We start from the raw sequence: 14,090 nt of genomic DNA on the forward strand, positions 1-14,090 counted from the left end.
CCCACCCTCACCCCCCCCCACCCCACTGGGCAGGGCCATTTATACACGCTGCTCACTGCCTGGACCCAGTGCCTAGACAGGTCAGCATACAGCAGGTGTTTAATACATGGTGATTACAGGAAAGAACAGAAGAAGCTTGGGCTGGAGTTCAGACAGTGGTGGAATCCCTTAGCCATCAGGGCCCAGGCAGGCGCAGGAAGTGGGCTGGGCCCACTGCAGAGCCCCTTTCTCTTCCCCAGGGGGGTCAGGCTCAGGCTGCCTCCCTGAAGCTCTCAAGAGAAGCTGGGAATCTGCAGTTTTATGTGACATCTGGGGATGGCTGTTGCTGACTTCAGTGTGGTGACAGCACAATACAGAAAACAACTTCATGGGCCATAGTAACACGAAGGCCATCAGCTTAGGCCCCGGTCTGCAATATAACTGGACAGCAGACCGTCCTCGGAGGACTGGGCTCCTTCTGCAAAGGGGCCTTTGGCAGAGAGGAAAGGTGTGAGTGTCTCTGTCCAGTGACTCTGTGTGGGTCCTTGGCCATGCCAGGGTCTCCAAGTCTGGCTGTTAGTTTTCTCTGCCTGGAGACGGGAGCCATATTTGGCCTTCAGGTCTTGGTCCTCTGAGGCCTTCCTGGAGCACTCCCCCTCTTATAGCCCCAGATGCCCGGGGGCCTCTCACACAGAGCCCCTAGCATGTGCCTCATACTTATGGGTCACGGGGGTTAGTGGGAGGCCTTGTCCTGGCCACCCTACCCTCCCTGCAGAGCCTGCATACAGAGGGCCCCCGAAATGAAATTGGAGAACAGCATTTTCTCTGAATCATGAAAAAAAAGCCAGAAATTATTTTTAAAAATTCAATATCAGAAGTTGAATAAAGCAGTGGCTTTATTACTATTTTCCTGTTAAAACTGGTATCAAAGTTGTTGGAACTGGGTTCCAACAGGGATAGGTTTCTCGTGGTGAGCCCCCTGCCTCTGTATAAATCCTTATTCACTACCTCTGGCTCACTTGTGCACCAGGCACCATTCCAATCACTCCACGTAGGCTCGCTCACGGAGTCCTGGCAACACTACCAGGTAGGCCTATTCATACCCCCGTGGACAGGTGAAGAAACTGAGGCACAGAGAGGTCTCGTAACCTGCCTACACTTGCACAGCTAGAGTGTAAAAATGGGACTCAAATTCAGGCCTTCTGGCTCTAGCACTGTCTTTTCTGTCCCTGCTCCCTATGCTTATCAAAAGTTAATTTTGAAAGAAAGAAAAAACTTAATTTTGGCTGGGCCTGGTGGCACGAGCCTGTAATCCTAGTTACTCATGAGGTTGAGACAGAAGGATTGCAAGGCTCAGCAATGTAACAAGACTGTCTCAAAATAAAAAAAGGCTTGGAGATATAGCTCAGTATTGGAGCACCCTGAGTTCAATCCGCAGTACAGGAATACAAAAAGAAAAGGTAATTTTTTGGTATGATGCTATTTTCTTAATACCCTTTAAAAATTCAATATATTGAAAAATACATATATTTTCAAGTGTATTTGAAAAACTTCAAAGTGCAACAACCTTCCATGTGTTGTAAATGCAACAGCTATTGCTACTTTCTCCACAGTCTCTGTATGTGGGAAAATCTTCTCAGGGAGAGAACTTCTGATGTTGTTAGAGACTGCATGTAAGACACTTAGCACATGCAGGGTATGCAGTCAGCGCTCGGTAAATGCCAGCTGGCATATTTATGTTCAGTTCACACCATCAGACCTATTTCTCAAATACCTATACATTTTGTGCCTGAGACCTTCTGGTCTCAGAACCTCCATGTATAGGGAAGGGATGACAAGTCAAAGGCCCACGGGTCCCAGGCACAAGGAGCCTGACTGGAGAGGACGTCCCCTGGGAACTCCACCAAGAGCTGCCCTAATGAACCCCAGGCCAAGGTGCCTGACCTTCCCATTTCCATTGTATTTTGCGGTGCTAAGGATCAGACCCAGGGCCTTGCACAGGCTAGACAAGTGCACTACCACTGAGCCATGTTCCCAACCTCTGACCTTATAATTTTTAGAAGTTAAGAGTGCACATCGTTATTTGGAAAACATGTTACTTTTGAATGGTGGCTGCCGAGTGAAATTGTTCAGAAATCTTGCAGGCCAATCACAGCTTCTCTGGGGTTCTCCTGGGTCCCAGGCTGCTGTGTGGTTGCACATGTAAGAACACAGACTGTGGCTCAATCAGCCTGGGCTTGGCAGCCTGCTGGGCCTGCCTCCGTGTCCTCCTCTGCCAAGTGGGAGTGAGGACACTTCCCCCACAGGGTTACTGGAGGATCCGCAGAGAAGATCAGATGTAGGCGGAGCCACCGTCCCACTGCGGCTCCTGTGCTGCTCTGTCTCTGGGAGCCTTAGAATGGCACGCACTGTGGTGTGATGTCATGTGAATACACGCATTCTCCTATTTAACACAAAGACACCCTCACCATCTGGGGACATGCATAGACACATATGCCTAACAATAAAAATTATTTTTCAGACCCAGAAAACATGTCTGGGCTACTGCTATGCCAAGGAATTAGGAAGGCTGAGAAAGGACTCAGTTGGTGAGGTGAGTTTTGATGAAACACACGATGTGCTTGGCAGGGACGTCACCCCGTCACCTGTGGATTTGCTCACTCACGCATTCAACCACAGTGGCCGGTTCCTCATCTGTGCTACACAGGGTTCTAGACACTGTGGGATGAGGGGGGGTACACAGCAGGGACCAGGGTAGTCATGGCCGCTGGCCCTGGCTGGTATTAACAGGGAGGGCAAGCAGCTCCATGCACACACACACACACCGTGCAAGTGGCAGGATGTCAGGAGGGACTGGGGATGCTGGGAGGAGGGACAGTGGACTGCAGGGGGCAGAGTGACCCAGGACACAGCTCTGCCTCCAGTCCTCCGCCCCTTCCCTCGCCCTGGCCAGTCTTACCTGCTCCTCCTCCTCCCTCAGGCTGGGCAAGGTGCTGACGGAGAGGTTGACCGCGGTGACGGTGACAAACAGCACCGACAGGCAGGCGAACACCTTGCCGGGCAGCCCCGAGTGGGGCCTCTCCACCATGTCGCGCAGTCTCCGCATGCAGCGGCCCAGGCGGCCCTCGGCCCTGGCGGGGCCCTCGCTGTCGCGGCCCTCGCTGTCCAGCGGGTCCTCCTCGTCCTCCTGCTCCACCATCTCGGCGAACTCCTCGATTTTCTGCAGGTAGCGGCGGCGGCAGCAGCCGCAGCTTGCCCGCCCGCAGGAAGGTGAGGATGGTGCCGAAGGCCCCCGGGTTGCGGTCGAAGAAGAACTCGTTGCAGGTCACGTCGTAGTCGTCGCACACGTTGAGGATGTCGTCAAAGTTGGTGCAGGCCTTGAGCTGGCCCAGCCGCGTCAGCGGGAACTCGTCCAGCGTGGTCCAGGGCAGCGAGTACTTGATGCCGCCCACGTTGATGATGATCCGGCGGCGGCGGTCCCCCGCGGGGCTGCCCGGGCAGGGGGCATCCTGCGGCCGCAGCCGCTGGGCGCGCCGGTAGAACACGCCCTTGAGGGACTGGCTCTGCGGGAAGAAGGCCGGGTGGAAGGAGGCGTCCGAGGTGCAGCTCAGGGCGCTGTAGTCGTAATCAGAATTGTCTCCCGGGAGCAGGGTCATTTTGGGCCTTCACATCCCTCTAGGGCCTGGGGGGAGAAGGGAGGAGAGACCCTTGGAGACCCCCAGTGCGTCTGAGCCCCGCTTCATGGAGGGGGCGGGACTGAAAGCCCAGCCCTGAGGCACAGGCAGAAGCACTAAGGGCAGTGGGATGGGCGGAGGACGGGAACTCTGGGAGGTACCAGGGCTGATGAGGACCTGGGAGTGGGGTCCTAGGATGTCCTTCCCAGGGGAGACACCAGAGTGCTGTCTCACCTCTTAAGGACACAGTAAGAAGTCAGTCTGCAACTCGGAAGAGGGTCCTCACCAGAATCCCCTTTGCTGGCACCTCCTTCTTGGACTTCCAGCCTCCAGAACTGTGACAAATAAATGCTTGTAGCTCCAGCGCCCAGCTGACGATACTTTGTTATTAAGATATTCACTTAATAGTGAAAATAGCAACATTATCACTCAGCATCTCCTGACTACAGTTTTTCCATATCCATCTCATGAATGCCTTAGAAAGGTACAGAGTGCACGCCTGGAATCCCAGCGGCTGGGGAGGCTGAGGCAGGAAGATCTCGAGTTCAAATCCAGCCTCAGCAAAAGCGAAGTGCTAAGTAACTCAGTGAGACCCTGTCTCTAAATAAAATGCAAAATAAGGCTGGGGATGTGGCTCAGTGTTCCAGTGCTCCTGAGTTCAATTGTAGAGTGACACTGTGTCCCTCAGGGCTTAGGAACCCTGACACCCAGCAGCAGTGCACAGGATCAGAGGTGGTCCCCAACTCTAGGAGCTGACCTCCTAGTGGATGGTTGGGCCAAACCTGTGCTGTTATTTACTCAACACTTTATTTTAAACTAACCCAGGTTTTTTTTTTTTTTTTTTTTTTTTTTTTTTTGTGTGTGTGTGTGTGTGTGGGGGGGTGGTATTTAGCTTGGAAAGGCAGTTTAGTACAGACCTGAGGTTCTCAACTAGGGCCCGCTCTGTCCCCAGGGGACAAGTGCCAATGCCTGGAGGCATTTTTGACTGTCAAAACTGGGGAATGCTAATGATGTCCTATAGGTAGAGGCCAGGGATGCTGTTAAATGTAGGACCATGAGAGCCCCTACAACAGGGAATTACCTAGTCCCAAGTATCCAAAATGCGGAGGAGGAAAAGCTCAGGTGAATGGGTCAAAAACAGGTTTCTGGAGCCACTCAGCTGGGAAAGGGACTCAAACTTGATGTTTCCATTTCCTCATCTGTGAAAAGGGCACAACCATGTGAGCCACCCCAGTCGTGTGTGCAGAGGATTAAGTGAGCCATATACACATGGGCCCTTGGTGCACACAGAGTGGGCACCTGATAACAACTGTCACCCTTGTTGTTGGTATTTATGTCACAGTAACTCCTGTATTGTTTCCATAGATGGGAAACAGTATCACCTGCCGAAAGTCAGAGGCGAGAGACAAGACACACTTAGTAACCAAGACAGGGCCATGTTTGTTTATGTGACAGCAAATGCCACTTCGAGGATGGCCTGGTGGCCTGCCAGCCATGCCTGCTCCTCCAGTGAAATCTCCTGTCCCTGCCCTTTGCCATGGTGAATTGGTCTCCATGGCACCACCCAGTTTTGGAATCATCCGTGTGCCAGCCTGGCTCCCTCCCTGGGGGAAGGAGAAGGCCTAATTCATCTTGAGTCCCTGTGCCTAGCAGGGTAGGAGCTCAGAGAAGGGGTGGCTGCCTAACTCCATTTCCAGCCAATGAGGCCAACAGCTTGAGGGTCCTTCGGGAAAACTGAGGTCAGAATATCAGCTGGCCTGGACTCCTTCCTTCTCGGCCCTCAAAGCTAAGGGCGGCACTACTACATTGAAGTTGCTTATTCATTACCAGCTCTGGGGCTGAGTTTGGTTCATGAATATTTTGCTTGGCTTGGAGAAGTTTCTGAAAATTGAGAAATTTCATATAAAAAAAATCCTTGTTCTTGGCATCTCTCGATGTCAAGAATATCTGGCAAGGCTTGGCCCAGATCCCCACTGAGGAGTGGCAGGGCAAGCAGGCTCCGATCTACCTCAGTCCCCACTCCTCCTCATCGTCTTCCTGACACCCACTCTACCTCACTTGTGTGTTTTCCTTCCTGGCCCTGTGGACATCTGAGTTTGAGACCCTGAGGTCACCCGATAGGCTTCTCCAGAATTAAACGGATGCATAGAAAAAGTAGTAAGAACCTAACGCTTGGTTTTAGAAGCCCCATTCCCCACCCAGCCCAATCCCCAGGGGAAGCAAGTGCACACGCTCGAAGGGTGTGCAGGACCAGGGTTTTCACAGGAGCCCAAGGTGGGGGTGGTGCCCCCAGGGAGGGCCCCTTCCCAGCAGCCACTGCTTCATAAGGCATATCCCGGCTCTCATCTTGGGGGAGAGCTGGTTTCACAGCCTGGGTTTGGTTTGCAATACTTCCTGGGTTTAGAGGGGGGAGCATGGGAACCCAGCTCCTCTGGCAGAGCCTGCCGGGCTCCCCGGGGGCGTGGGAAGAATCCCTCTCAGGCACTTCACTCAGCGATATTGCTTTTTAGCTTTATCGCTGCCACCGAAGACAAGAGAGAAAATGACATTCTGTTTGGCAAGAATGGTGATGGAAGCAAAGGACCTTCTTCTTGCCCAGCCCGAGGGCTCCTGCTGTGCAGCCCAGCTTGCAGCCGCCCTTCTCTCCAGGAACTTCTCCCTCTTCTCTGCAGGCTGGAGGCTGGCACAGGCTCCCCCAAGAGCCACTCCTCACCTCTCCCCCTCAGGCCCCTCCTTCCGTTAGTGCTGAGCTGGGTTTCCAGTGCAGACCTGTCCCAGCCAGCTTGGGAGCAGAGGAGGGCTACTCTGCAGAGGGCAGTACTGCTGCGTCGCATCCCCCCAAGCCAGAGGCCCAGGAGGGCCAGAGGCTGGGATTTGCTGAATGGGGGATGGGCACATTTCTCTCTGGCTGTGGGTCTTGCCTGTACCCCACCCATTGAGAGTGGGAGAGAATCTCTAGACTCTAGAGTCAAGTTCATCAATCAAACAGGCCCCGCAGCCTGAGCTGGGCAATAATGCTGCTTTCACCCAGCCTGATGCCCTCCCAAGACACGACATCTGTCCTTTCTCCTTTGCTGGCTCTAGATCCTGGTGGGGGAGCTCTGGGGAGGGGCTGCGGAGGTGGGGATGAGAAGTCCCATGGGAGATGTCATCCACTCGTTCCTGAGCATCCCAAGTGTTGGATGCTGGGCCGTGTCTGCAGACACTGCAGAGAGCAAGACAGACCCTACCCCCGTCCTCATGGACTTCTTTTTTTTTTTTTTTTTTAAAGAGAGAGTGGGGAGAGAGAGAGAGAGAGAGAGAGAGATATTTTTTTAATATTTATTTTTTAGCTTTTTGGCGGACACAACATCTTTGTTTGTATGTGGTGCTGAGGATCGAACCCGGGCCGCACGCATGCCAGACGAGCGCGCTACCGCTTGAGCCACATCCTCAGCCCCTCATGGACTTCTTGTTCCGGGGGAACACAGTCTCCAAGGACATATGCCAAGGACTTCCAGCTGCAGGGAGGGCCGTGACGGAACAGAGCCAGGTGACAGGTGGAGAGCCACCACGGGGTGTAGGCAATGTTAGCTGGAGGGTCAGCAAGGGCTTCTGGAGGAGGGGACGTGGGGCAAAGCCTCATGCAGGGGGAGGAGTAGCTCCTTCCCCCACCTGAGGGTGGCCTTGGACGATCAGAGACCAAAGAGAAGGCTGAGGGGCTGGGCACAGGACGGGATGCGAAGGAGGGCGGCAAAACGTGGAGGTGGGCGGGTGCCAGGTAGAGGAGAGCTGAGGCCACTGTGCGGGGCTGGGAGACCGGGCTGAGGAGGCGGAGGCCATTCTGGGAAGAGGCTGCCGAGGCTGGAGCAGTGGAGGGGACTGAGGAGCTGGATGGGTAAGGGATGGAGGTGGAGGAAGAGCTGGCAGGACTCCCTGAGGCAGAGAAAAACAACGCAGGTGATCCAGGCAGTGCCATGTACCGAGGTGACAGGTAGGTGGCGCTGTGACAAGCATGCTCCAGAGGCAGCATCTCACAGCATCCTGGCTGAGGGATGATGGATGGGGAGGACTTCCGGGAAGGAGAGGGTAGGGAAACCGCCTCCTGTGCGACAGTCCAGACTCCAAAAGCTGATCTGACCAGAGTGTGTGTCAGCTGACAGGGACCAGGTCACAGAGCTGTGGTGAAGGCCAGAGGCAGGAGCCTGGCTTGTGCCCAGCACCCAGAGCCAGCTGAAGCTGCACCCATATCAGGCCCATGAGGTCAGTACAGCCAGACACCGCAGGGGGGTGTGGCAGGTACACAATGTCCCCCAGGTGTTCACATCCTGCTCCTGATTCCTGAAGTCCCTAATTCACTAATTTCGGGGTCAGTGAACATATACAGAGAATTTGCCCCACTGTCCAGTAGGGAGGGATGAAGAGCACAGAGGGAATTGGGGCTGGGGAGAAGAGGACGCTGAGGTCAGGAGATCATCTTGGGTTATCTGAGTGGGCTCATGTGACAACAGGGTCCTTCTGTATGGAAGAAGCAGGCAGGAGAGAGTGTCAGAAGGACATGGTATGAGATGGCTGGACAGCCAGATGGAGGGGCCAGGAGCCAAGGAATGTGGGTGGCCTCTACAGGCTGGGACAGGCAAGGCCAGGATCCCCCAGAGCCTCCAGGGAGGGCACAGCCTTGTCAACTCCCGAGCTGAGCTCAGCCAGACCCTCTGTGATCCTCTGGCCTCTGACCTGTAAGGTCATCAATTTTGTCTTTCTTCAGTTTGTGGCAATAGAAGCAGACTACAGGGAGGGCTGAGATAAAGCCCTCCTCCCCTGGGGACAAGCTGCTGACTACTGTAATTGGGGATGCAAAAGAGCCCAGTGGCTTTGAAATCAGGAGACCTGGGTTCAAGGGCAGGTGTGCTGACTTTGGCAAGGTAAGCTTCACCTGAGATTTGGTCTCCTCATCTGTAAAATGGGGATATGAATAGCTCCTTGAATCATGGTGAGGACAAAAGCAGGTGACATGTTTGGCCCAATGGCTGACACACAGTGAGTCCTCAAAGGATGCCTGCTGTATAATTATTAGCTATGGGGAGAGACTGTCATCCACCCTCACCCACCAGCCAAAGGTGTCTCCTGTGGCCTGATGCCCTGGGATATGAAGCCAGAATCATCCGCTCCAGAATCCATGGCCGGGGGAAGTGCAGCCTGGTGCAGTCCTTTGGGAAAGCACTGAGTGGTACCGAGGGGAATGAAGGAGGCTGTTACCCTGTGACCCAAGATCCCACTCCCAGTTTTGTTCCCAGACCGAAACCTGCGCTGTGGCCAATGATGTTGGTGATAAATTATTTGCACTCTAATCTTTGACTCAGCAGTTTGCTTCCGTGAAATCAGATCTAAGAGAGCAACAAAGTACAAGAATGTGGTTCTGTGTTGCCTGTGGCACTAGGAGGTTCCCAATGTCCGTCCCTAGGAAGTGGATAAGAGGGTCACAGCAGACCCAGACTGCAGAATCCTGCAGGGTGCTCAGGAGGCAGAGGCAATGAATGAGATGGAGGTTTCGCAACATATTTAGGTCTTAAAAACATGGAAGCCAGTGGAGAGAGAAACAGAAGTTCACAGCACTATGCTATTTATGTAAATGAATGCACACACATTACATATTTTGCGAAGACTCAAGCACATTTGAGGATCCCTGTCAACCACATGGAGGGTGCCCGGAAGGGCAGGGGAAGGGGATGAACCTGGGGTTTGGAACAAGGAGAAAAATGAGTGAAGCAGGACAGGGTGGCCAGGCCAAGGAGGAAGAGATGGGGACAGACAGGCAGCCCCCACAACTCGGGGTGAACTGGGTTCAAACACAAAAATGAGAAGCAGGAAATTTACCAAGCTCCCAGCTTCTGGAATGCCCTGGGGTCTTTCTTAGACCTCCTCAGTCAGCATGCCCGAAGGGGAGGCCCAGGAAGTAGCATTTTTGTTAGCGGTTTCAATTGCACTAAAGTTCCCTCAGAAGACAGCCTGGAGGCCCGGGGCTGCAGGGGCAGAGGCTTCTCTGGACTGGGAGGAGCACCTGCCCCCTGCACCCCTGCCCAGCTGCTCAATCCCCTGGGAGTTCTGGAAGGCTCTTTGGGTTTGCTAGAAACTTCAGCACTGGGGTCACCTTGACCAAATTCTCCTCCCAGAGGCCAGAGATCCACCGGCAGGCACTCCCTATGCCATTTCCTGTCCTTCTTGGAAGAATGATGGGCTCACAAGCTGCGGAGGAGGCGGGGCACACATTGCCGAAGACGAATGATCACTGAAAGCATAAGGCGTTCTGAGAGGCAGTCCCCCAGGAGCTCCGCACACGACTGAGGGCCCAGTGCCTGGGGGGTGGGTTTGGGTCGGGGGAACAGCATGGAACAGAGGTAGCCATGGCTGCTGCTCCCTGAGCCAGCCACCCACTCCCAGGGGCACTGGCCCCTTGGAGCCTTTTCCCTCCCTACAGAGTGAGGCTGGGTGCCCCCTTGCAGGGCTGTGAGGAGGGTCTGGTGAATGCAGAAAGCTGCATTCACCAGACCGCTCAGTGATGAGCGGCAGCACCTGACCTCCCATCTCATGGCCACCTTCCACAAGGACAGGTGCTGAGCCCACCTGCTGCAGCCCTCTTGGGTCTCTCTCCATGGCTTCCAGACCCGCTGGCCTCTCTGGCCTCTGCTCTTTTGTCATGCTCATCCTTTCCAGGGAGTTCTCGGCCCCTCTTCTGAGTGCCAGCGCCACGCGGAGAGTGCCACACGCACAGTGCCATCCACAGCAGCACGGGCCTCCCTTGGCTGCACCCGCAGGGCCAGGCACTGTGTTGGGAGACTTAATTGCACGAATCCCTGACTTTTCCTAAAGGGGAGATTTTATCACGAATGCTCCCATTTTTCAGATGAGGAAATGGAGGTGATAAGTGACGAACCTAGAGCTGAACTCCAAGCCAATCTTTGTTTTGGTGTTACTGAGGCTGGAATCCAGGGTCTCGTGCACACTAGGCAAGCACTCTATCACGGAGCTTTGGCCCCAGCCCTTCTTAAAATTTTTACTGTGAGGGTCTCTCTGATTTGCCCAGACTGGTCTGGAACATGTGATCCTCCTGCCTCTGCCTCCCAAGTAGCTGGAATCACAATCCTGCACCACTGTGCCTGGCCTGGCCTGTAGTCTTCTGCGTTCTCAGACTACTGGCTTCTCATGGGAATGGAGGGGTGGTGTCTCCACCACCTTCAGCAAGCCCGGGACAGGGTGCCTCTATTTCTATGGATGAGCTTTTGGAAAGTCTGTAGAGATGGGAAAACGCAGGCCATTGCTTGTGACTGGGCAAACGTCTTCATCCCTATTTTGTGTTTGCATTAGGGCAGAGCAGGCGACCGGCAGAATCTCTGCATGTGTCCACTCTGGACTGCCGTTTTGGCTTCTGGAAAGAAGAGAGCGGGGCAGAGATGGCGTGCTGCAGGCCATGGGCCAATGAACGCAGGCGGCCTCTCCGCGCTGGGCAAGGCCAGCTTGGCTGCTCCTCTGAGGACTCTCTGTTTTCCGCCCACTGAGGACCATTTTGGACTTCTGACCTCCCCAAACTACAAGATGCTGAATCTGTGATGCTTGAAGCCACTAGGTTTGTGCCAACCCGTAACCCGGGAACACACCCCTGAGGTGGCTTTCCTAAAGAAGATTCCCGCCCTCAGCTCCTGGGGTCTCACTCTCTCCCTCTCACTCCAGCTTCTGAACCTGCACCTTTCCCTAATTCTGGGAGGGTCGTAGGGACCCCTTCAGTCTCTCCCCCCGCTGCTCTTCCCCGCTCCCCGTGTGTGCTGCTGCCAGCGCAGCTCCATCTGTTAGGATTAGGGCTCCTGGCTGGGCTGACTCAGAGGTGGGTCATGCTACATTCATCCCCAATTAAACCATTAATCAAAACAGATCCAGCCCGAGCTTGGCCCCGTCCTGGCATGTCGGACCTCTGAGAGACGCCATGCTGCATGGGGATTATTTCTCAGCCACCTGCTGTTCATCCTTGTCACAATCCAAGCATCTCAGGCCTTGCTTCCTCTGAGCTGGGGTCCCCATCCCTGGGGAGATTATGTGCTGGGAACCGGGCTCTTCTCTCAATCCCTCACTTGACTCCAGAGCAAAAAAAGTGCCAGAGTCTCCAGTTAAAAACCCAGGCTGCCTCTGGAGCAGCCGGGCTCTGCTGCTGGCAGAATAACACCACACACACGTCTGTTTTCTACCGGGATGTGTTGGGGGCCCGTGTAAGAACACCTTTTCTATTTGTGTCTTTGCAGCGGGAAATTTGGGTAGAGAGGCCTGAGCAAAGGAGCAGACTTGGGGACCTTGGGACATCAGGTAGGGAGACACCTGCTTGCATGATTCCTCAGGGGAGTTGCAGGTGTGAGACAAAAGTCACCACAGGGCAGGGGACAATCGTAGGCATAAGTCACATCCTATCTGTAGCAAATGCACTTCATGTGCTGATTTTGTTCATCAAGTACAATCTGCTAGATAATAAAAATGGCCAACAGTGATTGAGTGCTTGCTGACAGATCTTGCCTCTGGCTTCTTATTAATTCTGTTTAGAGGGGCTTATCAGCCGCCATTTTCCACCCGAGGGCTCCATTTCTGGGTTTAATGAATCAACCAAGACTGGATTCTCAAATTCCCTACACCTCTGGCAACCAGAATAATAACTCTATCAAATATGAGGAAAGGGGTGGAAAGAAGGGACACCCTGGTCAAGACACTGAACAGGGGGTCCTGGGGCTGAAGTCCCAGATCTGGTGTGAGTCACTAACCTCCTGTATTCAGGACACATCTCTGCTCTTTTGTTCCCTGGGGCAGCTCTTACCTCTGGCCAGAGCCCAGCTGTGTGTGAGGTTCAAAGTGGCTCCTGGACATGCCACCACCAGGCTCCAGGGTGCCCACAGCCTGGCTTCCCAAGCCTTAGGAGAAGAATCAAGGTTTTCTGTTTCCAGCGCTCGCACAGCTCCCTGTGGGTTTGGAGTGTGTCCCTGGGTAGGCATCTTTCCACTGGAACGGGCTGGCTCAGAGCATGACGGATAAGACCAATCCCCAGAGATAATAGCTCACCTGACTTACACACACCTTCCCTCCCTTTCCACTCTGCAGGTACCTTTGTAAAGCACCAAAAAAATCAGAAGTCAGAAGACACAGGCAGAGGCTCTGGTCCTACAGAAAGAGGACATGTCCTGGCCACGAGCCCCAATCCCCAGCAGTGCCAATCTTAAATTCGAGGCGATGGTGGTGAGGCTCCCCATAGTGACTGTGTGGGGGTATCAAGTACACCCTAGGGGAAAACCTTGCTCAGATTCATAAGGCAGGAGCTCCTCCCTCCTATCACCCCCACCCCAGAGCTCAGGGTGTCAGCAAAGTGGATGTCTATGTGTCTGTCTCTCTCTTGCCATCCACCTGAGTGACTCTGGACCCTTTAAGTGCTTAAGAATAGCAAGTACTTAAGAAGATGCCTGCTGAATACACAGCTTGACCAACAAACCCCACTGGTGGCCGCCTGCATTTACCATGAGCTACATGAGCCCAGCATTTCCCACCCCCGAACCCCATCATCACCCCCCCTTAAGGAGCTTTTCAAAGACTTTTTCTTCTTTTCCAAGAACCCACTGGACGCCACCCCCATTCCCCCACCCCCATTGAGAATGAATGCATTTGATGAACCCCATTTCTACCTGTAAACATGGGCTGCTGCAGCTGGTCACCCAGCAGGTGACTTCCCTTCTACTCTTAGCTGCAGGAAGGCTGCTCCCACCTATCCTTTCCCCATGCCGTCCCTCTCCATTCTCTCCTCAGCACAGGATCTCAGTACGTGTTTACTGACTGACTGAACCAATGTTGTGCTCTTGGCATGGTGGCTGCCCACAATAATGGCTCAGCCAATCTTTGAACAATCTTTGAACACTCCCTGATGGAATGAATGAACTCCACCTTCCCCAATCCTGCAGGCTGAGCCCCTCTCCAGTATGGAGCTCCAGAGGCTGAGGAGACCTTCCCTATCCCACATTCTCGGGCTTCCTGTGAACTATCTCGCTATCCTCAGCGCCCAGCACACAGTAGGCGCTCAATAATCGCTCATTGAGCTCATTAATGAATGAATCAATAAGGCCCACCGGTGAGGGTGCTCCATTCGGTGCTTATAGATGGAGTGAATGAAGCAGCGACAGACGACCCCCTCCATCCCAACTCTCCCACTTCCCGGGATCGGGCGAGGCTGCAAGAAACCTCTGTCTCAGGATGAGCGCCCCCACCCCACGCCGGGTCACGCTGGCGAAGAACGTCCCGCACTTTGCATCCGGGGGACCCCTGGGTTGCAGCCGGAGCTGGACCCGCACCGCAGCCGTGGCGAAGCGCGCTCCACGCCGCCGCCCGTGGCAGCTCGCTGGCCCTCGGTCGCCCCAGCCTCCCTCCCGGCCGGTTTCGAGGCCC

The 14,090-nt window shown here is 54.3% G+C and overlaps 1 protein-coding gene across 1 annotated transcript in view; it reads right to left on the bottom strand.

Annotated features, from left to right (window-relative positions):
- Positions 1-4,120, bottom strand: part of Kcng1 (potassium voltage-gated channel modifier subfamily G member 1) — a 7,321-nt gene extending 3,201 nt beyond the window's left edge. Inside the window, 3 exon segments of the mRNA XM_015503390.2 lie at positions 2,939-3,227; positions 3,229-3,661; positions 3,888-4,120. Of these exon segments, the coding sequence (XP_015358876.2) occupies positions 2,939-3,227; positions 3,229-3,635 (696 nt within the window). The 5' untranslated portion in view covers positions 3,636-3,661; positions 3,888-4,120.
- Between the last annotated feature and the right edge of the window lie 9,970 nt (positions 4,121-14,090).

This window comes from Marmota marmota, unplaced genomic scaffold, assembly GCF_001458135.2.
Source record: "Marmota marmota marmota unplaced genomic scaffold, marMar, whole genome shotgun sequence".
In the NCBI taxonomy this organism is placed as follows: Eukaryota; Metazoa; Chordata; class Mammalia; order Rodentia; family Sciuridae; genus Marmota; species Marmota marmota.